General features: G+C 41.4%; 1 protein-coding gene across 1 annotated transcript; it reads right to left on the bottom strand.

The window, feature by feature from the left end:
• Window positions 1-2303: 2303 nt before the first annotated feature.
• Window positions 2304-24338, bottom strand: erbb2 (erb-b2 receptor tyrosine kinase 2). Its single transcript, XM_063892723.1, is given in 29 exon segments — window positions 2304-5784; window positions 5882-6069; window positions 6071-6273; window positions 6374-6565; window positions 6926-7023; window positions 7190-7255; window positions 7258-7335; window positions 7492-7567; window positions 7660-7815; window positions 8022-8207; window positions 8292-8390; window positions 8492-8614; window positions 9473-9611; window positions 9699-9746; window positions 9828-9982; window positions 10652-10742; window positions 10999-11128; window positions 11632-11834; window positions 12672-12762; window positions 13012-13085; window positions 13729-13870; window positions 14854-14982; window positions 15200-15341; window positions 15449-15564; window positions 15656-15721; window positions 16006-16146; window positions 16391-16571; window positions 16926-17077; window positions 24084-24338. Coding segments are annotated over 29 exon segments (3900 nt in total). The 5' UTR covers window positions 24157-24338; the 3' UTR covers window positions 2304-5422.
• Between the last annotated feature and the right edge of the window lie 1430 nt (window positions 24339-25768).

Below are 25768 nucleotides of genomic sequence, written 5' to 3'. Positions count from 1 at the left end.
TCACTAGTCAATCTTAAGCTGATAATACTTTTCAAACAAGTTTCAAATATTGTTTTTAACCTTGGAATGTTCTTGCATGTTGTTCATGTTTGCAAATTATTTTTTTCATATCTTTCAGTCTTCTATCCAAACAACTCGGCTCAGTGATGATGTATGAGACGGATCCTTTTCCCCAGATTCGGTCCAACAACTCTGACACATCCGGATTTGTCTGGCATGAATTTGACTTTAATATTTGTGAAAGCAATAAAGTGGGCGTATATATTTGGATTATTATTTCACTATCATCCTGTGTTCTTGGTTTTCCTGCATGTATTGCCATCCTCTGGGAGATCCTCAAGACTTACAGGCAAGGGACCCCTTTCACACCAAATGCTTTCTTCATACTGAACCTTACCGTCATGGATGTTGTCTTCCTGGCCTTAATCCCTCCCGGAGTTTTGAATCATTTAGTCTGGAGAAATTGGCCGTTTGAAGCAACTTGGAACTATTTCTTTGCATTGTCCACTTGTGGGAGACCCCTGCTGATGGCTTGTATCTGTCTGGACTGTTACCTGGCCGTGGTTCATCCGATCACCTACCACAACAGGAAAAGTCTCACTCCCAGGGTGGTGATTGCCGGCATCGTTTGGACGTTGACGGTTGTTTATGGGATTGTATACTTTCTTAATTACAAGTTATACTTTAGCATGTTTTCCACTATACCATTTTTAACAGCTTTTTTAATAATTGGAATTTGTGATAGTCTCATCTTCCATACATTAATTAAGTCAAACCTTGGAAGAAGAAGCATCCACCCGCAGAAGAAAAGAGCAATCAGGACCCTCGTCAACAGCCTGGTGATGATCGGCTTGTTTTACTTTCCTACATTCCTTTTGTTTACATTTGCGAGGCCACTGATGGGTTTACGTTCCTTTATTTGTAATATTGGTTATCCGATTTCTATTACTTCCAGTTGTGGATGTGCTGTCATGCCTATATTACAGCTAAGCAATTGTGGGAAATTGGATTTTTTGAGAATTAGATGCTGCAGGAAGTCCTAATTTATACATCCTTTGCTTTCTGCCTCTCCCTCTTACAAAATGAGTTGCTGTAAAACATTTTAACTTTCAGAAGTCGAGTTACAGTCAGCTTTGATATTATAGAAAGTTCAAATGACCCCAACTTGGGAACTCAGGTGGTGGAAGGAGTACTCAAATCTTTGACTGTTGTAAAAGGGGTAATGCTATTTTATAATCATATATATTAGATTACTGGATTATAATTATTGAAACATGAATGTGTTCATCACAGGTAAAGCTAGAGCTATGTTCAACTACCTGCTGGATATATTCTTAACCTATATTTTGGTGTCATAGTTGATCACTTAGTTGATTTGTATTTAGTATTACATAATCATTTAAATCAGTTATAGTAACTTAAGTTGTCAGCTAATAAAGTGGTGTTAGAAGTACAATACTGTCATTTAAAATAAAGTAGAGTAAAAGTATAATGTAGCATGAAATGTAAATACTAAAGCAAATTGCTGTATTTTTTTACCTTATATTTAATCTATTTAATGTAATGTTGTTTTTCATTAAGTCATTTGTGTGATGTGTGATCTAAGGATTTTTATTTTGCCCCATACAAAAATAAGAGTGGAAACTATACTGTGTAAAACCTAAATCTATATTCCTCAGATGCTACTTCAATGCTTTGGTGACCGTGTATTTAAATGATGAAATTGTGATTATATATCAGTAGTTGAATGTACAATAAAGTCGCTGAAGGCAATTGTTTGTCTTATGATTATCATCTTTCTCTTTTTAGTGCATCTGTTTTTAATCAGGGAATGTGCATTAATATAATTATTTTACATAAATTGAAAGAAACAATTATCAGTGGAACAAGAAAATACTTTTTATAGAACAAATCTTCTTTGGCCCAATAAAAACATTTGAAAGTAGACCAATAATATCGCTGTAGTTCCCATGACAAGCACTGGGTGGCAGTAAATATCCTTTTTTAACTCAAACATTCAGGGTTTTTCATTTGTGCAACTATTTGTAACGCCAAAATACATTTTAGAAACACCCACAGTTAATCAATTTAATCACTATTTGCATGTTAAGGTCGAAGGCTGAATTCTTTAAAAAAAAAAGGTATTGACAGTTTTAATCACAATGGTCTCAAGAAAATAAAAGGATTATTTTTGTCAAAGAAATCCTGACTATTATAATGGGCCTAATTCCCATCAGTGGCCTGGTGTAATAAAGTAAAATAAAAATGGACCCAATACAGAAAAATAAAGTTGTTCAGACTCCTTTAAGTTGTTGGTATGAGTTTAATGAGACACACAATGTATGCAAACAATTACACATAAAATGACCATTTCTTCATAAATTATTTTCTTATGTATATAACTCCCGCCTCCCTCCACAGTAGAGCCACTGGTCACAATGTATTCAATCAAATTAGCTACCAAAGTGATTGTTTTTATTTATATACACTACACATTTACATTATGCAACTCACTGACCAAATAAGAAAGGAAACATTAAAAAAAAAAAAATCTCCCAAAGACATGGTTATTATTATTCATGTCCTGTCTCACACACTGTGAACGGTTAAAAAAATATTCACATGAAGAGTAAAAAAGATACATTTTCTTCAAAATGTAAATTACAGGTATTTCATTTTATAAAACCTTCAGCACACTCATTAGTTCCTTCTTTCCTTCTGGGCTTAATTCTGGATAAAAACATGCAGGTTCTTACTTCGGTCACATTTGAGACTTTTTAACAGACTTTTGTCGATCTTTAACAAACGTACAGAACGGTTACAGGCCTCATTCTCATTCAGGTTATGCTTCACAATTTAAAAAGCGACAAACAACCTTTTTACTCTTTCCACATTTTGCCAGAGAAGATTTGACGTTAACATAAACCAAGCTAACAGACCCACAACAAGAGTCAGCTCTCCGGATATGCCTGCTTTTAGTACAAAAGAACAGTTTTTTCTACATAAACAGAAAGAAAGGACTCATGTGCTTTTAAGGAGAACAGCAGGATGATCAGGCCCTCATCTCTGAGAGCTATTGGTCATGTTAGGCCACATCATGTAAAAGGAACATTTTATACATGAAGACACTACAGTGTAGACACCAGTACATCAATAGTGATTGTATAGAAGGTCTATGAATATCCGTGAAAAAAATATCACATTCTCAAGGAAGCCAGGACGTCTGTGAGCTGCATTCTTACATCGTGTGAAAACCTTGTATCTCCAGATGCGATTTTTCCAGTTTTAGTAGTTCTTAAATGACCAATAGTAATCCCCTGTCTCCCAAATTTGTTCACACAGCTCAGTAAAGGATTTCAGTTGTTACTCACTGAAGTTTTAAGGATTCTGTGTAGCACAAAAGGACCTTGGGCGTAACCTTTTGATTTATTTTAATGGTTGTAACGTCAGAGAAAACTCTTTTCATCAATCTAAAGTATTTTTTCGTTTGGAGATGTGAGGTCTTCACCTGACAGCAACATTAAATGTGAAGGGTTTCATTTCCAAACCACTATCTATATATATACACATATTTATACAAACTGTGACACGAGTCCTATCACAATATCCAAATTAATTCCTGATGTTGTTAGTATAGGTGATAGTTGAGTATTAAAATAAAGTTTTTAGAAAAACACGTTATATTTCTGTAAGAAGTTGTTATATAAAATCACTTTAGGGATCCTTTTTCTGGAGCAAAACTCTTCAACACCCGTATGAGAACATCAAGATAAAAGACTTTCAGAGTAGAAACAGATGTGTTGATGGAGGGTCGTACGCATTTCAACAACCCAGTCAGTTTTTCAAGACTTGTTTCGGGATTTCGAAGACCCTAAACACTTTCTTTGCAAGCCGTGGTTGGGACGCACGAGTCGGAGAGCACTGAGTTTCCAACATGGAGGGTGACACAATGGCTCCATTGAAGCTTGTTTGACCATCCCCAGCTCGTACACCAGCTAACATGAAAAAATAAAAATGCTGTTGATTATTAACTGGGTGCTTAGTGTCTTCACTCTGAGTGGAATTTTAGCCATGCATTGATTATCCAGACCCAGCGGAGCAATGTCTCTGCCTCCTGAGATTCAGCTCCAGTGCGTCGCTTCCTTTTACACAAACAACACAAGAAAGCAGAACTGCTGTTTGCTCCATAAATGGGAGCAAACCAGAGAGTTTACATACATACATACACACTCTTCTCTTCTTGTTGAATTTACTCATCAATAGCTTGTAGTGCGTTTCTTTTGCACAGTAAAAGGACACCAACATCAAAAGGCTCATTGTAATAACACAAGCCTGGGGGGGGACACATGCAGCATCCTGCCACGTAGTGCGCTGTGCAGGATTCAAAATGCACAAAATATTCCCTAATTATTTAAAAAAGAATCCCTTGTTGGCTCTCACTTAGCAATAAGAACACTTTGTTGTTAAAACAAACACATCATTTCTGAGGGTTTCCCAGCTCTCGTATCTCAGGGGTCGTACCACAAAGTAGCTGCAGCCCAGACACACAGACACACAGACACACACACACACACACACACACACACACACACACACACACACACACACACACACACACACACACACACACACACACACACACACACACACACACACACACACACACACACACACACACACACACACACACACAATGCCTCTGTCTTCTCCATACAGGATGCCTTTCTTTCAGGCAGCATGCTTACTGGCCAGATGGGCTGCTGGGCACTCTCTGGCCAAAACAAAATGGCTTTGAGTGTATTGAAGACCCCCATCAGGTCAGAGACAAAGTGACCAGAATACTAAATACCACTTTCAATACAACTCACTTTGTCAACGTGTACTATTCTCTCTTTTTAGCTGGGCTGAGTCATGACGTATCGCACGAGGGAACTGAAGGGAACAGAGAAATGCTTCATATGTAGTATAAACAACCACATACATTAAAGTCTAAACAACAGTCAAATGTTGGATTGTGTGACATCAGACTCTTGTACCTTGTTGTGTTTGCACAAATGTGAACTCCTTTGCTTATCGAGTACCGCATTATACTCAGAGGTGGAGGGAACTTCTTTTTTTTGGCACTTTACATTCACATAGAGAGGACAGATTGAGAGGAAGACAGGAATACAAGACGCCACAGACACCAGATTAATGCTACACTGTGTTGGTGTGTCACAGCTGGGGCATTTGGTGACTCTCCCCGGACGACATCGACCGGTTATGATTCAGGTGCATGATTCAGTCACACATGCACCTAATGTTCCAAATATAACACACCCAGCTCACACACACACATATCTTTCCTTTCTCTCGCTCCTCGTTTCCCTCAGTAGAACACAAGCTGTGATTCCCCTCGAGGTCGTCACATTTCTCCCTCTCCTCAGGTATGTCCACTCCACGTGTCCGCGAGTCCAAGATACTCTGGATTCTCTGCCGTTGAGGCCATAAACCCGTTCTGCTGCCTGGGCCCTCCTCCGTCTCTCTCCGGTGACTCAAGGCCCTCCCCTGCGGCAGCTACAGCGTTAGCTTTGGCCACGAGGTCCAGATAGTACGGGTTGTCAAAGGCTGGAGAGATGGGGCCCCCGGTGATCACTGGGACCAAATACCCCGGGTTTTCCACGCTGTGCCCCGAGTGCAGGCCGTTGGGGAGGCGTCGGTCTACTCTGGAGCCTTTACGGGGCAGCGTGCTCGGCCGATCGGGAATCCCCGGTCTGAGATCCTGGATCTGATGGTTGACGTACTCTAAACAGATGCAGGAAGCAAGAAAAGTTAAAAAAAACACATTGGGATTTACTGGTAAAACCCTTCATCACACATCACATATATTTCTCCCGCTCACCTGGCAGGGCTGGACTCTGATTATATCCATGACTCCGTCTGGGCAGCGAGTAATGGAAGGGGTGGGAGTGTTGGAAGCCGTTCGGCCCATCAGTCTCCAGGTCGCCCTGGCTCCCGTTGGAGTAGGTGGGGTCTTTGCAGTAGCGCCCGGGGCTGGCCGGGGGCAGCGAGGGGTCATCCCCAGGGTCCGTCTAGGAACACAGAGTCAGATTGGCCCCCGGTTGAGGGGCTGCGAGCCAGCGTCGGGTACTGAGGAACCCATACACCGTTGGAGGCGCTGGGTCCTAGAGGTAAGGTGGGGTACTGGCCACGGCCGAGAGCGCTCAGGGAGGAGTACATGCTGCGAGAGCCACCGGCGATGGAAGGCTCCACATCCAAGCCCTGATCTCTGCTCTGCTGGAGAAAGGAGGGGGGGAACACAGACACAAGGTGAGCTCAAGTTTCCTCAGTCTCCGTGAGTGTGTATATTTAAACATCGTCCCTCGTCACTGACCCTGTACGACTGGTGTCTGGAGGGCCCGTTGGCCTGAGCCACGTCTCCCTGCATCCTGGGGAAGAGGTTGGGCTGAGGCACCAGATACTCCTCAGCATCCAGCAGCTCCGTCATGTTGTTCCCTTCCTCCTCCATAAGCATCCGGTAGAACTGGCTGTCCACAGGGCTGGTCAGGCTAATGTGCTCTTCATTCTGCAGGACACAAAAAACAGTGTCCATTTAAACATTTTTACACATTAAAAATACAATAGTATAAATATTCAATAGGCCCTTTTATGTTTCTAAAATAATGTGAATGGGTTTCCATGCCTTGAAGCAAAGAAGGCTTCTAAGTTTGCACCCAATTAAAATAAAAGCCAAAAGAAAACAAAAAATATGATAAAAAAATCATAAAATTGAATCGAAATATACTTAATATCTCATTCAAGGAAAAAACGATCCAAAAGGTGTTAGAGACATACCATGCTACAATGCAACCTTCCCATTACACGATAACTTCTTGTCCAGTCAAAAAAGTGAAACATTTGTAACATTGAGCATACATTCACGTACCGGGATGACTACAAAGCGAGAAGGATCCCTGGCCATGACGGTGAAATCATGCACTAGATCTGTGAACCTCGGTCTGCTGTCCGGGTCAATCATCCAACCTGCCGTCCAAACAGGAAAACCCAGGTGTCAATCAATCATCTTCATCACTAACAGAGTGTTAGAGCATCCAGAGTGGAGCCTCGCATTGTAATAGTTATAAGGTATCCTTCTTTGTGTGGCTAAATGATCAATTATATGAATCATCATCAGAGTTAAACTACTAACATTTGACCATGATCATGTAGACGTTGATGGTGCAGTTGAGAGGCTGGGGGAGCCGTTCTCCTCCTCCAACACCTCGGGAATTTCTCTCGCTGGGATCATGTCGTACGGTTTAGCTCCAAACGTCATCAGCTCCCACACCGTCACGCCTAGAGAGGAAATGTACGATTACTTTTACATAACAAAAGATGCAACCACGCCATATACATCTGTGTCAGTTTTTTATGTGAAATACCAAATAAGGAACCACTTATTATGAAATAATAGATCAGCAATTTTGAATTCATGCACCGGGGGTTACTGACCATAGCTCCAGACGTCGCTCTGGTGAGTGAACTTCCTGTGCAGGATAGACTCCAGGGCCATCCATTTAATCGGCACCTAGAAAAAACAAATCAAGAATGGCAGATAAAAAAAAAAAGTTTGATAGCGTCCCCGGTGCCGAGGGTCCGACATTCTCAGCCCCATCTTACCTTTCCTCCGTCAGCGTGATACTCGGTCTCATCAATGTCGAGCAGCCGAGCGAGACCGAAATCGGTGATCTTCACGTGGTTCGGGTTTTTGACCAGGACATTACGGGCGGCCAAATCTCTGTGGACCAGCCGCAAATCCTCCAGATAACTCATCCCCTGCACACACACGCACACGCACACACACACACAAATCAATGTTTCCATAAATATACAAACTGATACTACATTAAAAATGTTAACAAAAATAAGGCCATGAAGAAATCAATGGTGACAGTCTCGCTCCCATTACTCTCAAGATAGAAACGTACATTTATAGTACAAGCGATAGTACGCAACTTCTGTGTGCAACCCTGCGTACGTACCTTGGCGATCTGGACACACCAGTTGAGGAGGAACTGGGAGCGGATGCGGTCGTTGTTCTCCCTGACGTAGTCGAGCAGGCAGCCGTACGGCATCAGCTGAGTGACCAGCTGCACCGTGGAGGTCAGACAGATCCCCAGCAGGCGACACACGAAGGGGCTGGCCACTCCTGCCATCACATAGGCCTCCTGAAGAACACAGAGGACAGATGTTGAGGGGTTGAGAATGTTATTTATGTGCGGTGTAACTGTGTGTATCTGGTTTGCACTTACGTCGAGGATCTCCTTATTGGCCTTAGTTGACGTGTTCTCTCGTAACACCTTGATGGCCACTGGTATTTTCACAATTTCCCCTTCAGGAGCCCACACACCCTAAAACAAAATAACAATTACAAAAACTCAGCGAAGATGTAACACATTAAAGTGTACTCAAGTCAAATGCTATCATTCTGCATCTATGATGGATCACATACCTTGTAAACGGTACCGAAGGCCCCGGCACCGAGCACCCTGAGCTTTTTCAACTCCGTCTCCTTCAGAATACGCATCTGAGCCTGATTTGGCGACGCGCCGCTGGGCGTTAAAGGCTCCACCAGCTGAACACATGAAGGAAGCAGGTGGCAGATTTCCTCATTACACACTACATCACCTGAAGGGAATCTATGAGTCTCATTGGTGTTAATCATTCAACTTTCCGCAGATAAACTCACAAAAAAAACAAATCGTTAACATCTCTTTCTACAAAAATGTGAATGAGAAAACAGCAGTGTTTGTCATTTGGAGGCATCAATATCAGATAGCAGTCTGATACTGACTTAAATAGCTGGATCAGGTATTGGTTAAAATGTGGCTGATCCATAAATTTCATTGTGTTTATTTACCTCATACATAATATACTGGATTTCTTTTTTATTTGACCGATTTGCTGGTGCATTTAAAAGGAAAAACATCCCATGTCTTATAATCCCAATGAATTGTGTAGATGTTTTAACCGAGGTGCTGATACAATTCATCATTTTTAAATAAGTTACTACATATGATGTGTTTATCTGTTTTTTTTAAGTTAGGAAAGCAATGTTTATCATACTGCCTGTGCTGCAGCACCTCTTTTCAACCTCTGTCTGAAACCAGAGCCCATTCTGCTCCGATTGGCTAGCTGGCCGGCTGTGTTGTGGTTGGTGACCTGCTTTGAGATGTCCCACCCCTTAGTATTTCATGTACAATGTGTTGGAGCACTTGAAAATATCCCTTTGGAGGTAACTTTAGCATTTCAGCCTTTGCAGACAGTTTACAAGCACAAAAAACTATAAAAAGAAAATGAAAACGTATTATTTAAAATCTGGTATCTTCTCTGTACTCAATATCAGCCATTTCCCAAACCCCACTGTCTCAAGACTTCACACACGTTATTGTTGCATCATTAACTGTCATTTATAATGTTTCTTTGTGCCCACCTCGTGTTCTTGCAGGATCCTCCTCAACGTCTCCTTCTTCTTGAGCACTTTTTGTCTCTTTAGGTAGAAGACCAGCAGGGCCAGCAGGATGAAGAAGAGCACCACTCCACCCACTGCAGCCGCGATGGTTGTACCCGGTCTATAAAGAGACAACCAGTAAGACACAGCTTCTCAGAGAAAACCCACCTCCACCCTTTCAAACATCTGAACCGTTGAAGCAGCTCACCCTGGACTTTTATCGATGGGGCAGCCCCTCTCATCCATCACCGTGCAGCTGGAACACAGAAGTACTGGATCTGAGATCATTCCCATTGTGTGTGCAGTGTGTGTGTGTTTGTGAAGTGTGTGTACTCACGACAGTGTGCAGTTGATGTTGCAGGACAAACAGTGTCCTGAGGCATTGCTGTACTTCCACACAGTTTGCTGATCCTCCTTCTCACCGCTCGGACAATGATCCACACAGAACTCGCCGTCCTGGAAGTTTCTACACTCTGAACAATGCTCTGCACCCTGAAGACGCAGAGAAAGACAAATGTGTGTGAATGTGATGTTTTGAAATGTGATGAAACAAAGTCCATACCCAGAATTGAACCCAGATCTAGTGGTTACATAAACTGCCTCATTGTAGTGTATAAGGTGATGCTTTGTGATGTATTAAGAAATGCCTATGTATATATTCACGATTATTTTAAAGGAGCTGCAACAATTGCTTATCAAAACTTCATTTGTTTCATAAATAATGTGGTTAAATATATTAGCTTTGTATAAAGTGCCCAGAGCGTAAGCTAATATATTTATAATGCTTGTTTCGTCCAATTCAATGTCTAATTCAAAAAGGTAAACATTTGTATGTTACAGAAAAATTGTCCAGTCATTTCAGCAAAACTCTTTTCAATGACACACAAAAGACCAACAGGAATGTCCAGCTGTTTGTTGTTGTTTTTGCGTCAATGTTTTAAAATGTTCCTAAGACAAAATGTTCTTGCAAGGAATAAACACGTCTGGATAAGATTTAAAGAGCAGCTGAACAGCGTGACGGTCTTTTCCAGAATCAACAAATATTATAAGCACAAGGGGTTTATTTACTTTAATGTCAGACATCATTATGCTTGAGGACATGGGGCTTTTTGCAAATTTTATTTCACTCTATGATGGCTGTAGCCGGAATTAACGTCTTACCGGGCCATGGCAGGAGGCGGAGCCATTGAGAGGTCGACACTCTGCGTGACAAGCAACACACTGAGACTCCGCTACGTATTCACGGATAGACCTGCAACACAAACACAGCGGGGATTTAACGTAACGCCTTATAACACGGCCTGGCGTCTGTTAGATGCTTTTATCTAAAAAGCACCTGACACCCTCATAAGGACAGACATGTTTATTATCGTAGAAAAACCTTATTAGTTGCAATTCTGTCCTGGACGACTTGTTTGCTGTATTAAAAGGAACATTATCACTTGGCTTTTATTGATTTTGTGCAGCCACACCCAAGCACGCGCACACGCACACACACACTCTCTTACCCCTGGTAGATGTCACACTGATCCACGCACTCAGTGCTGCGTTGGAAAGCCCTGCAGGACACACACTGGTTTGGCCCCGGGCCCCAGCAGCCCCCCTTGCACAGCCGGTGACAAACACGCCCCTCTGTCTCTAAAAACACACACAGGGCAAACCCAGCATGATGCACAAAGTACTTTCTGATAGCCCCTCCCCTTCAGTTCACTGCAACCACGTACACGTTTAAAATGCAGTTGATAAAACCGTGTTTGTTTTGCAGCTGCTTGCAATTGTTACAATAAATGGAATTGAATCTTGTATCTGATGAAAGATAAGTACTTGGTTTAAGTGACGTACACGATAACGTAACTGGTCAAAGTGCAACCCACAGTAACCTAAATGAGGGCTATAAATAAGAATAATTCTATTATGATACGATATCATGCCTGCCATAAAACAATTTTATATTGATTCAATTCATGGGCCACTCACAAAAGCATAAAAATATTATTTGACAGTTTGATTACTCTGCTCTGTATACAGGAGGTGTGCTTGGAAAGAAATAGTGCCACACGCTATGACATTGGATCAAGTCAGTGTTTTTTGGGAGGTTATCATTAGCTGGACTTTAGCATTGCATCAGTGTTTTCACCCACCACAGAGTTTGGCATCCTGGTTCAGGCTGACGATGCGGTGGGGTCCCTGGGTGGGATGCAGGAGCCCTCCCCAGGGCAGGGAACTGGTGTAGCACAGCTGGGAGTTATTGTGCAACAGAACCAAACCTCCGCTGACGCTGCGCAGTGAACGCAACCCAACAGACCGGATGTGCAGATTCTGGATGGCGAGGGAAAACACACCCCTGAACAGAGAGGGAGAACTTGTGAGGGACATTAGAAACAACTGCGGTGTCAACTCACACATTATTATTTAATAGCTTTTCACTAAAAAAAAGTGTGAGAATACACAATGAAGGAAACATAGCGATACTGTTTTAATTACCCAGACAGTATACAGTATCATATTGTTAGACTTCCTTGTAAAACAGTGTCAGGCGAGCAGATTTCACATTTGTCACTATGACCTCATTAAGCCCGCCACACTAGATAGTGTTCCTTAGACTTTACAGTAATCCTGGCTGGTGTGTGTGTGTGTGTGTGTGTGTGTGTGTGTGTGTGTGTGTGTGTGTGTGTGTGTGTGTGTGTGTGTGTGTGTGTGTGTGTGTGTGTGTGTGTGTGTGTGTGTGTGTGTTGCAGCCGTGCAGGTTAATAATTAGCCTTTACAACACTGAAAGTGAACAAACTGCGTGAACTGAGACAAAATAAGAGTATAATCACAGCATGTGGTGATGCAACACACAGACAGAAGAGGATACTCTACATTGACTTAACTTTTTGGCAGTTCTACCCTTGTTTGAACCCAATGTGTTAGTTTTTTTTTTGCATTTAATAATTATTTATAATACCTCTATATTTATATTATATTTGTCTCATTGGCGCTTAATGTTCGATTAACTGAGATATTTTATTATTATTTATTAATTTGCTCTTGTTTCATCATGCGTAATTATAATGCTCCCTTATAAAGGGAAGATAACTATGTATAACAATTGGTTTAATGTTTGTTTGTAGGTTTATTACGACATATAAAAAAAAAGACTTATGATAAAATACAATTTGAGGAAGTTTAAAAGTCTTACTTGTAGAGCATCCTGCCTCGGATCACCTTCAGGTTCTCGAACACATTGAGGTCAGTCCACTCTTCTGGCCAGGCATCGATGTACAAATATCCTGCAAAGCACACACAGACAATAAATAAAACCCCCCTTAAACAGAGCAGACACGGTATGCTCTGTGTATCAGACTTAAATGTGGTTTTACTTGGAAAAACCTGAATCCATTTGCTGAAAATCCCATTCATAACAGTTCTGAATGACACACAGTCTTTCAAATTACGTAACCTGAAGTTCCTTTTCTTGGTATTAGCTTTAAAAAGGATGCAACACACATTTCCTCGCTGTTCTCCTCACTGTGCAGTACCTGTAATCTCCTCCAGTGACTTGAAGGAGCTGAGCTGCTCGAGGGTCAGGCCTGAGGTGTTGCTCGCCGAGTCCCTGAACAATGGCAGCATGAAGTTTAAATAACAGCACAACAAAAAGGAATATAACATTTGATTGCTTCAACAAAAACATGTTGTGAAATATTTCATCACTGATCCGTAGAGGAGCAGGTAATCTGAAGCATGTGTTTACAACTGTCACTTTCACTGTGAGCAGTTGGCAGACGCAAGATAGTAAACACGATTGTGCATCGCAGCTTGATGAGGTGTCACGTAGGCTAATATCTATTTCACAGGAAGACTGGCAAGACACTGATAATTACTCAATATGTTATCATTGTACAGAAAGTCTGATAGCTACAGAATGTGTCTATTGACTTTGAATAAGACTTCATGTTAAAAAGACCTCTTTGTTGTAAAGTACTCTAAAAGTGAAACACATTCATGTCTTGGTTTGACGTAGATTCATTTAAAAGGTTTGGCTAGGGTGGAAACCTTCCTCTTGACTTGCACAAAGAACTTTCCACAGACTCAGATACTCAGAAGGCTGAACAGGAGCGATAAGGCTGTGCAACAGTATACAGTCTGCTATCTGTGGTTACTGAAGCTGCGTTTGAACAGAGTTTATTCCAACATTTTGTCTAATTTTGCATCTTAAACTGTAGTCATGTTCTTTATTCTGTCCCTGTGTCTCTTACCTGGCAAAGCTCTGAGGGAGGAAAGCCAAACTGCCAAATATTTTCTTGCACTTGTTGAACTGCTCCACATTAGTAGATGTTACCAAGGTGACGCTTTGGTTGTCCATGACACCGAGGTTGTCCATACCCAGACCGTAACACACTGGAACACAAACCATGACAACATATATTAAACGGAATTGAACAAAACTGCTATATCTGCTATAACAGGAAAGTGATGATCAACAAACCTCCATGCTTTATCTGAATAACAGCTTTATAGGTAATTAATCAACTTTAAAATCAGCTGTTAAACATGTCTGCCAACAATGGGCCAGAAATTATGCAACAGAACTTCTTAAACGATTGCTTGACAGCAAAAACCAGTATCATTTAATGGTCCTTATTATGCTTTTTGGGGGTTTCCCTTTCCTATAGTGTGTTTACATAGGTTTTTGTGCATGTAAATGGTCTGCAAAGGCTAAAATCCCAAGGTGCCTTGCATGAAATGCCTCCACTGGACTCCTTACTTTACCTCCGTAACAAACAGACGTCACTATGTATCACTAGCGCTCCAACACATTGTACATGATGTGCTAAGGGGCGGGACATCTCTAAGGAGTTGAAGAATCACAACAGCTCTTTATACTAAAGTTATAAATGTTCTGAATCACGAGGAAAATCCCAGTAACAACAACAACAAGGTGCTGGAGAAACAGGTTGGTTCACTTTGCACTGCAGTCCACATGTGATGCAGCGGAACATCCCGGCAAATCACAATAACACTGAAGCACCATGACGTGGAGAATGCAAGTTACTCAACAACACCGCACATGAACGTTATGTAACATGTCAGCCACATAGTGTGAAAGAGTTTCCCCCTGTTGGACAAATGGATAGCTACTTTTTACGTGTGTAGCTGTTTTTTCAGGTACAACTTTAGCATCACATAGTTTCTGCAGATTGTTGTGTGGCACAGTAATGCTGCAAATCTCGAGCTCTGCCCAAATCAATAAAGGCTATAAAGGATTCAGATCTACTGATGTGCAGGCCATTCGTCTAAATGTATAAAGTGGCCATTGAGTGTTTGTAGAAAATGCATTGAGTGTGAGGTACATCTACCTGCAAACAATAAATGACTCTCACCTTTGGGACAGTCTCCTTCACACTTTACACATTTCTGCAGCTCGTTTCCCTCAGGGCTGGTGACGATAACTTCCTGGTTGGCTTTGGGACAAACCAAAGTACAAGCTACTTCCATAGCCACGTAGTTATCTGCAGACAATAAGACAAAGTGATCAAAGGGCGACTTCGCAGCAAAAAGAAAATGATTAAGAAGTGTGTAAAAGGTAGCCTTTAGCGTTTGAATATCAGGAATAGAATTGTAAGAATGCCAAGCTTGTATTTCTGTATTTGTAGATATCTTGGCAACGAAACTGAATAAATGATATAATTACAGGATAAACACAGTTCATTCAAAATCATTTCTCACAGGGACAGGTCTTGACACACGTGGCTCCGAAGTTAAACTTCTTGTCTGGGTTGGGTTTGCTCTGGAAGCTGACAGTGTCGTAGATGTTGGGAGGAGGACAGTTCCCCTTACACACCCCGCTGTCGTTGAAGTGACGGCAAGCCTGGAGCGAAGAGGAACGAGGAAATGATGACGACGGAAATGTCAGTAAACGCCACAATTATCTGATAATGGGTCTGTGTGTGAGTGTGTGTGTGTGTGTTTATTTACCAGGCAGTCTGAGTCTTTGGGTCCTGTGCATCCGGCTGCACACTGTGTGTGACAGCAGTCATGGGGATCGGGACCTTTACAGCGCTGACAGCCAGACGCACAGTTTGTCTGTGTCACTTTAAACGAAGACCACAAGATCAATTTTCAGCTCTGGGCTTTTTCCAGTCAAAAACAATTTGTGTCTGTTATTAACGATTTTATACTCACAGCTCTGGCAGTCCTGTGCAGTTTCTCCCCAGCAGCTTTTCCCACAAACCAAGTCACAACTGGGACCTGAGACACAAGAAGTACAACAACAACAAATGAGCGGAGCACAATTTAACTATTTGAAAAGAGAAAAAACAAGACAGGCTAAGTGTCTACTACTATACCTGCAGCTCACCAGCATACTGAATTAAAAACTGTGTGTGTGTGTGTGTGTGTGTGTGTGTGTGTGTGTGTGTGTGTGTGTGTGTGTGTGTGTGTGTGTGTGTGTGTGTGTGTGTGTGTGACTAACAGAGAGACAGGTTTGTGCATATGTCACTACATGCTAACAATTACATCACTAACACACTCACATTGGGGAGCCCGACCCTGCAGTCGGTGCTCTCTGGCGTTCGTGTTGTGCTCATCCAACGTGTCCCTCCAAACGATGTTGTGGGGGTCTGGGAAGCACAGCTGGGGGTTCCCCCAAATATACACAGCTCCCAACAGGATCTCTGCAGGACAGAGAACACACTCATGAACACACTGTTGGAGTAGAACATCGATGCTCGATGAAAAAAGGGCACAAAACTCCTCAGCATCTACAAATCTTACGATGAATAGAAGCCGAAAACATATCTGATCCACAATTTCCAAAGATATTGATTAACTAAACAAGTCCAGGCTTCTTGAATACACACTTCAGTCCAGTCCAGACTTTGAGCATCAACTCTGATCTCTTCTTTCTTATGATCTGACCTGTGAGGCTCCGCAGCCGCAGCGTCCTGAGCCCCGCTCCGCCCACAGTGTTATCCAGCACAGCCAGGGCGTAGCTGGAGTTGTACAGCTGGCTGCCTCGGATGATGCGAAGGTTGTCCAAAGGCAACAGACTCACCGACACATGAGCTACAAGTACATAGCCCTGCACCTCCACGATCCCCTGCAGATAGAAACACAAGGATGAGTGTCACGTGGCAACAAAAAATGGGAAATAAATGATAGCTGACTCAGCAAAGCAGTTTAATACTTGAGTCTATTTGCACAATTTAAAATAAACAAAAATAATATACCGTGCAAGAAGATGCAGAAAACCCATCGGGCTTATTTCAGCCCAACATAATATTGTAAACAAATCACAATGTTATAGAAAACACACTATACAGAAAATAATTTGACTAAACAATAGTGATGGCAACTATTGGATAATAAACAACAAACTTTGTCTTTATTTATCTCTATTTTTGAATTCAATACAGCAATTATTAGGGACAGAAACCCCACTCTCTGTATTGACCTGTAGGAAGGAGAGGTCCGGGTTTCCATTAAGGTGTGTGATCTCCAGGTTGCCATGGACGACCTTGCAGTCGGTGTAGAGCAGCCTCAGGGTCTCGTAGTGATTTTCCAGGCTGGAGGGGAGGTCCAGCTTCATGTCTGTACCCAGGCATACTGCAACAGAAACAACACATTTAAGACAAAAATAATGAATCAAAAAAAAACATCCTCAGATACTCTGAATGTCGTTTTTATTCCTGTTGTTGTTATTAAAGTGATTTGGAAAGCATATTCAATATAAAGTCATGTTTAAACACACTAAAGGAACCAAAGTCTAACTCCATGAACTGCAATGAGAGGATTCATGCATCATAATGAAATAAAAGTTAATCCCAAAATATTGATTGGTTGTCTTTCAATATGTGACAGAGATCACACTTTAAAAAAGTGTCATTTTCATTTAAACCTCATATAACCATTAAAGTACTGAATAATAAACACTGTTTTTATTGTGACTGATAATGACAAAACATCTCAGTAACTCAAAAGTGAAAATGTGCTGTTTTCTTTGCAAAATCTGGAAAAATGTAGACTTCCCTTGCTTTTTTCTCCCATTTCATAGACTATACTATTTATTAATATAAATACTATTCGAAAAATATTAAAACAAATCAGATTTTTGCAGCTCGCACTTTGTTGTGATATACAAGATATAAAGTGACCCTGCTGACTCTAAACTTAATTCGTAACCATGGAAAGCAGCAATTTAAAGAGAAAATCTTTGAACACACATTCATAACAACAGCCAGAGGGCCTTGTGTTGAATCTCTGAATCATGACTGTAAGAATATTTTGACTGTGTATCTATAAGTGGCCTTGTATGGTCACTCTGAAACACACACCCCATGCACAGTCTCAGTCCTGTCTCTTAGTGTGTGTGATATAGGTCCCACTGGCAGCACAGAGCACAGATTCCCAACAGTGGGTCACACACATACACGGTATAATTCAGGGTCATACAATTCAGAGGGGCGCTCACAAACGCACACGCACACGCACACGCACACACACACACAGCAGTCCCACAGTGGACAGACCCTCCTCTGCTTTGGTTATAAATGACTTCCTCTGGCTCCCCTCCAACAGTCTTTCAATAGTCAACCCACTTTCCCGATTCAAGCCCCCTCCCCCCCACTGCGCTATCTCCGTCCCCCCTCTTTTGGAAACGACGGCTGGATGGGCATCACCGGAAGAACAGGAAGTTCAGGCACGTGTGAGGAGTTGCTGGTGTCACGCCTGCCTCCTGGTTTCTGAAGAAGGGTGTCAAAGGGTCCACATTAAAATCTGACAGCTACTGCGGCAGAAAGGGTCTAAGATTAACAGAGTGACTGGCAGCCCAAAATACACACCCAGTGGTTGCAGCTTGTGTCAAATATCAAATCAAATGAGTAATCACCGTCTCCTTCAGCGGTGTCATCATGGAAAATAGTTTTATGTCACGCCATGAGGGGGGACGAGCTTTTATTCTCCATCTTTTTTAAATCATTTTAAACAAGATGGAATATCTAAACAGAAACAGAATCTGACTCCCTGAAACTCTGATTCACTCTCACACACACACACACACACACACACACACACACACACACACACACACGGGATTAGGTAAGTGTACTGTAACAGAAAGTACAACAGGGCAGATTTTCCATTTCTAAACAGTGTGTAAAGCCAGTTCTCAGCTTCTTCTCCGTTTATTCTCCTCATTGTTTGCTCTCCAAAAGTCTCTCGGCAATGGCTTTGTCTGTGTTGTGTGTGTGTGTGTGTGTGTGTGTGTGTGTGTGTGTGTGTGTGTGTGTGTGTGTGTTCGCATGAGCGGCGTTGCGAGGAGCTGCTCACCCCTTCATCCCTGTGGCCTAAAATGATGCCTCTTTTATCACTCACTGTGCTGCTCACTGTCATGACACTACCACTGCCTTACTCTTTCAAAATGTACTCGCAACATCTTTTGATTACCTTCTTTATGAGGCATTCATCTGAAAACCTCCCCCCTCTCTTCCCACATTCGTGTCTTTCTCTCGGTTTCTCAGTGCATGAGCTGTTACCCAACTCTCTTTGGACTCTGGAAAGTATCATTTCACAGGAATGTGTCTTTGCATATCTAAAAGATGACACACATAGCTGTATTCTCACAGGGAGTTGGTGGGAGCAGGGGGGGGGAGCATGTTGTAGTTCAGTTCAAACCTCCGTGTCAGCCTCACCCACACACCACAGACACACACACACACACACACACACACAACTAGTGAATTCCACTGACACTCAAAGTTAAATCAGTTAGTGTGGGCTTCTGCTCAGCGTACCGCGGACACCTGGCTCTGGAAGCATCCTCCGGTCAGGTGTTTCTGTGGTTAACAAGACAAAGAACGAGACAGAATTTCTACTTTGATGCCTTTGTGTGTTCAGTTTGGCTTCTGATGATCAAGCTCCTAACATGTTGTACATTTTTCTAAATCATTGCCAATTTCTTTGCAATCACAACAATACAGCACTCATGCACAGGCAGGTTTTAGTCATCAGGAGAACTTGAAACAAACAAAATCGTTTGTATTATATGCTGTCCGGCATCGTTGGACATGTTTTTTTATACTTCAAGTCGGGATGAGAGGTTTGTCGTCATAAAGAGCTCGGGAGATGCTTAACGTTTATTCAGCTCCGGAAAAAATTAAGAGACGACTCCAGATGTTTCTTAAATCTGTATGGCAGCCATTCCAGTGTGTGTTGAATTCCAACAGAGAGAAAAATGGTCAGTAGTTTAGAGAAAACAATAAAATAAAAACTAATTTAACTCAAAGACATAGCTATAAATGATTAAACAAGAGAAAATTATAATTCTAAAGTGGTCTCTCTTTCCGTGGCGGTATATAGCGGTAACCAATATTGGGGAGTGCAATACCACCAATGAGAGATTCATTGTTTAGAAGCTTTTTTCAAATGTTGTTGCAGACAGTGCTATTTTTGGTATCTTCTAAGAACAAACAGTGACTTGATCTGGCTCTCTTCAAGAGATGACACATTCAATCTGTGTCCTGCCACAGGGTGCTCCTGGGACTGTCTGCAAACTGAACGCCAGCTTGAAGCCACACCTGTCTGTGGCGTCACGCCAGTTAGCACAGGGAGTGTGTGTTTACCAGTTTCTGTACGAGGTTGACACGAAACAGGGTAGCGGCGATGCTTCGGCAGGAGTTACACTGCACCGTGGAGGAGCAGCCGGCATGGTGACACAACAGAAGAGTCAACAGGCTGTGGCCTCCTCTCGTCTCTGAAGGATCCGATCCCTCCAAAGCTCAAAACAAAGAGAGTAGGCCGATCCAACAGGACTTTCTCCGTCACTTTGTTATCCTGCAGATTTAACATGTCAGCCCTGGTTCCAACACAATGCTAATCCTAGCACGTCTTGCATGAACTTCACATGTCTCCCAACCTCCCTGAACACATTCTTTCTTCCCCTTCTCTCTACGGCAGAGGAAGACAAAACAGGTATTGCTCAACAGACAAGCAGAACAGGATCCGCACTGTACGGAGCCTCGATGCTCACTCAATCAGCTTGTCATGCGTGGACTCAACCACAAAGACGATTGCATCACAGCTTTACACCTTTAATACGGTTTGAAAGCATCTGGATTTTTAATTCAGTGCATTTCAAAAGGAAAGAAAAACAATTCTGACACTAATCCCTCTGTTTGTGAGTAATCAGATGTACATATGCTCATCAGTTTGACAAATAAAACCTAAACCCTCCTTTTCTTAAATGCAATCCTGACATTTCTCTAAACAAAGATTTGACTGTATGATTTTTTAAAGTGTCACTTTAAAGAACCATATTTTACTTCAATTAGTTTATTTTTATTTTGTTCTACAACAGTAACAAAAGACCACTTCAATGGACCATTTGAACACAGCATTAGTTATATTAATAACTATAATCATCATTATTAGCATATTTCAGCCTCTTAAACATGGACATTTTCTGCTTTACTCTGTTTTGTATGATGTATTATCTTTGTGGATTTGGACTGACAAAGGAAGACACTTAAAGACAACATTTTATGAAACTTGAATGGATAGTTTTTCCAATATTCAGACTTCTTTTAAACAATATGATACAGATGGAGAAAATAGCCCTGTGTATAACTCAAAACCACTTGAAAAGCATACAAAAAAAGTGTTGAAAGTTTCCGCTGCGGTCCACTGAGGCCAAAGCGAGTTGATCACTAACACAGACTGCGGGTCACGGCCGGCTGATCTGAACTGCTACTGAGGGCGATGCAGAAGGACTTAATCACTTCACTGAGTTTCACTCTATTGGTGCACTGGAGTGTGACGAGGACATGAACTCTGCGGATGGATACTGGGGCCAGCGAACACACAAACACACACACAAAACACACAAAATGTTCTCCCTCAAGAACAGGCTGTTGCAATAAAAAAAAATCATTCGGACGACTGGAGAAAAAAAACACCAAACATGAGTGCTGACCTTTGAAATGGTACACTCGTTGGCCACGGGTGGGTGTGTGTGTGTGTGTGTGTGTGTGTGTGTGTGTGTGTGTGTGTGTGTGTGTGTAGATGCTTTGTGGGCCATTACAGAGCAATCACAGGACGCTGAACTGAAATCAGAAATCAACACTGTGCAGCAAAGTGCTCCGACCTGTTCGCACAGACAATGCTGTTGTATGTGGTAACCTCTTCACCTGCGACAATTGCCTTTGTTTGTGTTAAGTGGTGGTGGGGGTTGCAGCGAATGAAAGACAATGAAGCACAACTACAACATTCTTTTTACTCCAAAACTTGTATTGTATTTGTATTAGGCCTTTTTCCTCACGGTTGATAAAAGCTGTCCAGTATGTCAATAAAGAACCACAAAAAGGACACTCTCAGAGTTATTGATGTCAATATGTGTGCCATTAGCTTGTGATGTATGAAATGCTTTTAAAAACATCTGACCTGGCTCATTGATGTCTGACTCCACTTCAAATAAATGCCCATCAATATGGAGACCTGTGCAACAGTGCTGCAGATAACCACTATTTGAATGGTTGAGATAAACAGTTTTGTCTATAAAACGTTAGAATATTAAGAAATTGAGCTGAAAGTCAAGTATTTTCTCTTTTTTGTATTAGTCATTCGCCTTAGTGCATTACAAGAGAAGGAGAAGCAGTGAAGCATTACACTCCTGAGGCTGAAATCATGAAATGTTTGGCATCTTTGCTTAAAAATGACTTGTAACGCTTAATCCAACACCAAAAATGTTTCTGCACATGGAGTACTCGAGTACTGGACTTTGTGTTGAAGCTGATTATAAAAGATTATAACTGCAAAGATGTCGTAAACCAGACAAAACCCTTAATGCAAATACAATCTTAATAGCTCCTTTGTTAACCATTGTAACATTTATACATCAAATAAAATCTGTAAATAAATGTAGGAACATCTTGTATGCAGTTGCACTTTCAGTTAGCTCGTTTTACTGGCATGCACTCAGGCTCAGAGTGTGACAAGTGGCCCGTCTATCAGACAATGTCCTCTTTAGAGCCAGCAGTGAATAATTGACATCGTCATGATCCTTGGCACACAATGCCCTGTCTGTTATTGTCGTCGGTTTGTTTTTGTTTACTTGCTGAGCAAAACAGCATAACGTTCGCCTGCACGCACAGTCCCCAGCACCAGAGCAGGTTCTCATATTTCTGTTTCACTGCATCAGCTACTACACTATTTATTTGTGCAACAAACTTTGCAACATGGAGGTTTAAGTCCAAACTGTGAATCTGGCTGCAGGTGCAGTGGTGGGAAGTAACTAAGTACATTTACTCAAGTACTGTACTTCCCTTTCGAGATACTTGTACTTACTTGAGAATTTCAATTTTGTTCTACTTTGTTCTTTTATTCCACTACAATTCAGATTTCATTTCATTTCATTTGTGTAATACCTTTAATTACTTTGCAGATATAGATGAATGATAAACAATATGAACAACTCTTAAATAAAACTTTAGTTACACCTGGAGTAAATTCACAAGCTACCCTGCAGAATAAAAAGTAAATAAAGCTAGCTGCACCTTTACCAGCCGAGATGAACACATGAATGCATAATTATAATCAAAACATATCAGATATATTATTCTGAAATGGGTCAATTTGCCTAATGAGTACTTTTTATTTTGGTACTTTAAGTATATTTTGGTGCTAATACTTTTGTACTTCTACTTGTAACAGAGTATTCCTACATTCTGGTACTTCTACATTTACTCAAGTGCAATATCTGAGTAGTTCTCCCGACTCCACCACTACTACACTATTTATTTGCGCAACAAACTTTGCAACAACAGTGACTGGCTGCTTTGTGACAGGTGTGATTTTCTCCTATCAGCGCTTCATAAGTCCCACGAGCCTGGGGGACGAGGGCTCGCGGACGGAGGAATGTCGTCCCAGCTAGAAATATCACCCTGTGTCGCTCGAGCTGAACCTCCAACATTTACTCAAGTACAACCAACATACTCCACTTTTATATTCCATTTAGAAAGAGTGTCTGTGTTGCTTACAGTGGAGCACAGGTGGGAGAAGTACTCGTATATTAAACTTAAGTAAAAGTACCAGAGTGTAGAAATACTCTGTTTCAAGGAAAATACCTGCATTCAAAATGTTACTCAAGTACAAGTGCACAAGTATAAGTATCAAAATATACTCAAATGACCGAAAAGTACTCATTATATTATAGGTTTTGATTTGAGGCAAGTGTTATCAAAGCTGGTAAATGTGCAGCTAGTTGTAATCACTTTGTATACTGCAGGGTAGCTTGTGTTTCCCAGGTGTAGCTAAAGTCTTATTTAAGTGTTGATTATAGTTCACATTATTAATCCAAAACTGCAGATAACTACAAGGTATAAAGTAAACCTGGTGGAGTTAAAGTACATGATTTACCTTTGAATAGTAGTGGAGCAGAAGCAGCACAATATGACTCAAGTAAAGTTCAAGTATACCTCAAAATTGTAGTTAAGTACAGTTGCTTTACACTACTGAGTATAACCAACACACTCCACTGTTATATTCCCTTTGGAAAGAGTGTCTTTAATGCTTACAGTGGAGCTATTTAAGACGAGAAAAACCTCTGGAAGTTACCCACCTTCCCTTCCCAGCGCTCCCGTCGCTGCGAGCAGCACGGCCCCGACAAACAGCAAACTTCTCGCCGCCTCCATCTGCTGCGACCCGGCGCCTCTAGTCCATACTCCAAACTTAAGATGTGTCTACTGTTCCAGGCGAGGAAATGCCTTATTCCGATTTCGTCACGTATCCAGGGTTTAGTTTTTAACTTCTTGGCACCTTTTTCAGTTGTTGTTCGTTTTCCAATCTCAGTGACTTCCTCCCTGGAATTCCGTGCCTGTTGGTAGTAAAGCGTGACAGCAGCGCGCAAGCGCGCGCCCGTGAAGGCCTGAGCGGGGAGTGGCAGGTTGACTCAGCCCGCCCTCACTATACAGTCAGTGCTCTAAACTCTTCAAACTCACTTTTTTTGCAGGGCACTGCTGCTCCAACTATATGCAAATCACCTAGATGTGAAATATTTTACTTCATACATCATTGAAAAAACAGCTTACACTCGTACAAGTAAAAGTAGGATGTTTAAATGAAAGTATACCTGGAATAACAAAGGTAAAGTAGTTGTAACTCATTATGCTGATTTCAGATTCATTACATAATCCTAATTAGGATGTATGAGTTATGTTATCGCATTGCGTTATACAACACTTACATGTCGCAGCCAGTAAAGGTTTTAAGCTTATTTTCTTCTTATTTGCAAAATTGCGGATTTATCTGCTAAATTAACCACTGTAATTAGCTTTAAATATTATTTTGCTAAAGAAGTAGGTCAACCTATGTTTTTCAAATAAATATATTATTCAGGTATAATGCAAATACATCAAATAGTGTACTTAAGTACTACATTTTTGAATAAATATACGTATGAACTTAGTCACCACTGTTCCACAGTAAACTTGTGCGGTTTCATAAACCATCCAAAATCTGGCTTATCTTTTAAGCTATTATTAATGACTTTATTAATCATTCATTTAAGGAACAATGCTTCAAAGCATCCAGGGCAAACAATCATCCGTCAAAACTATACTCAAACACATCACTCAAGCCCCCCCTCACAAATGAGCCCCCCTAGCTGCATTGCAATGAAGTGTTGTGCTCTTTATACTTTCATATTCAATTTTCTCCCTTTATGTATGTGTGCGCAGCTGACTTTATATAAAGGGGGATGTTTTGCATTATACTGACGTGGAGCATCTTCATAGTTCTCATGCCCTTCACAAATCAGGAGTTAAGGGAGGAAGAATACACTCTATTCATCCAAATCGATCCACTCTCTCCACCCACAGCAGCCAGGGTCAGAGTCTGACATATTGCACGGAGCTATCAGGAAACAAAACAGAAAGCTACTCTCTGAGACATGCAGAAAACAAGTTTCACAACAATTACTTTTTGCTTAAATGTTTGATTTCCACAAAATAGTGTTGGAAAAAGTTTGCAGGCTCTGTGGAAACATGTTAAGCCTCATCTACTGTACGTAAGGTAATGGATTAGGCAGTCAGCTGTGCAAGAATAACACTGGGCCAATTTTTTATTTATTTAAAAATAACAAAAAACCTTTTAACACAACAAAAACCTGTGGCTAAGAGCTGCAACAACTCGGCTGTAATTGTCTCTCATACAAACATGAATAATTGTTGGGGCTCAAGAAGTAGGTGGGAGATACTCTGTGCAAGTGAGAACAACTCCAGACTGCAGATACTGTAGCTCCTTCAA

The sequence above is a fragment of the Eleginops maclovinus genome, chromosome 10 (genome assembly GCF_036324505.1).
Source record: "Eleginops maclovinus isolate JMC-PN-2008 ecotype Puerto Natales chromosome 10, JC_Emac_rtc_rv5, whole genome shotgun sequence".
Lineage (NCBI taxonomy): Eukaryota > Metazoa > Chordata > Actinopteri > Perciformes > Eleginopidae > Eleginops > Eleginops maclovinus.
The sequence above is the reverse complement of the archived record's forward strand: the minus strand, read 5'-3'. Positions and strand labels throughout refer to the sequence as shown.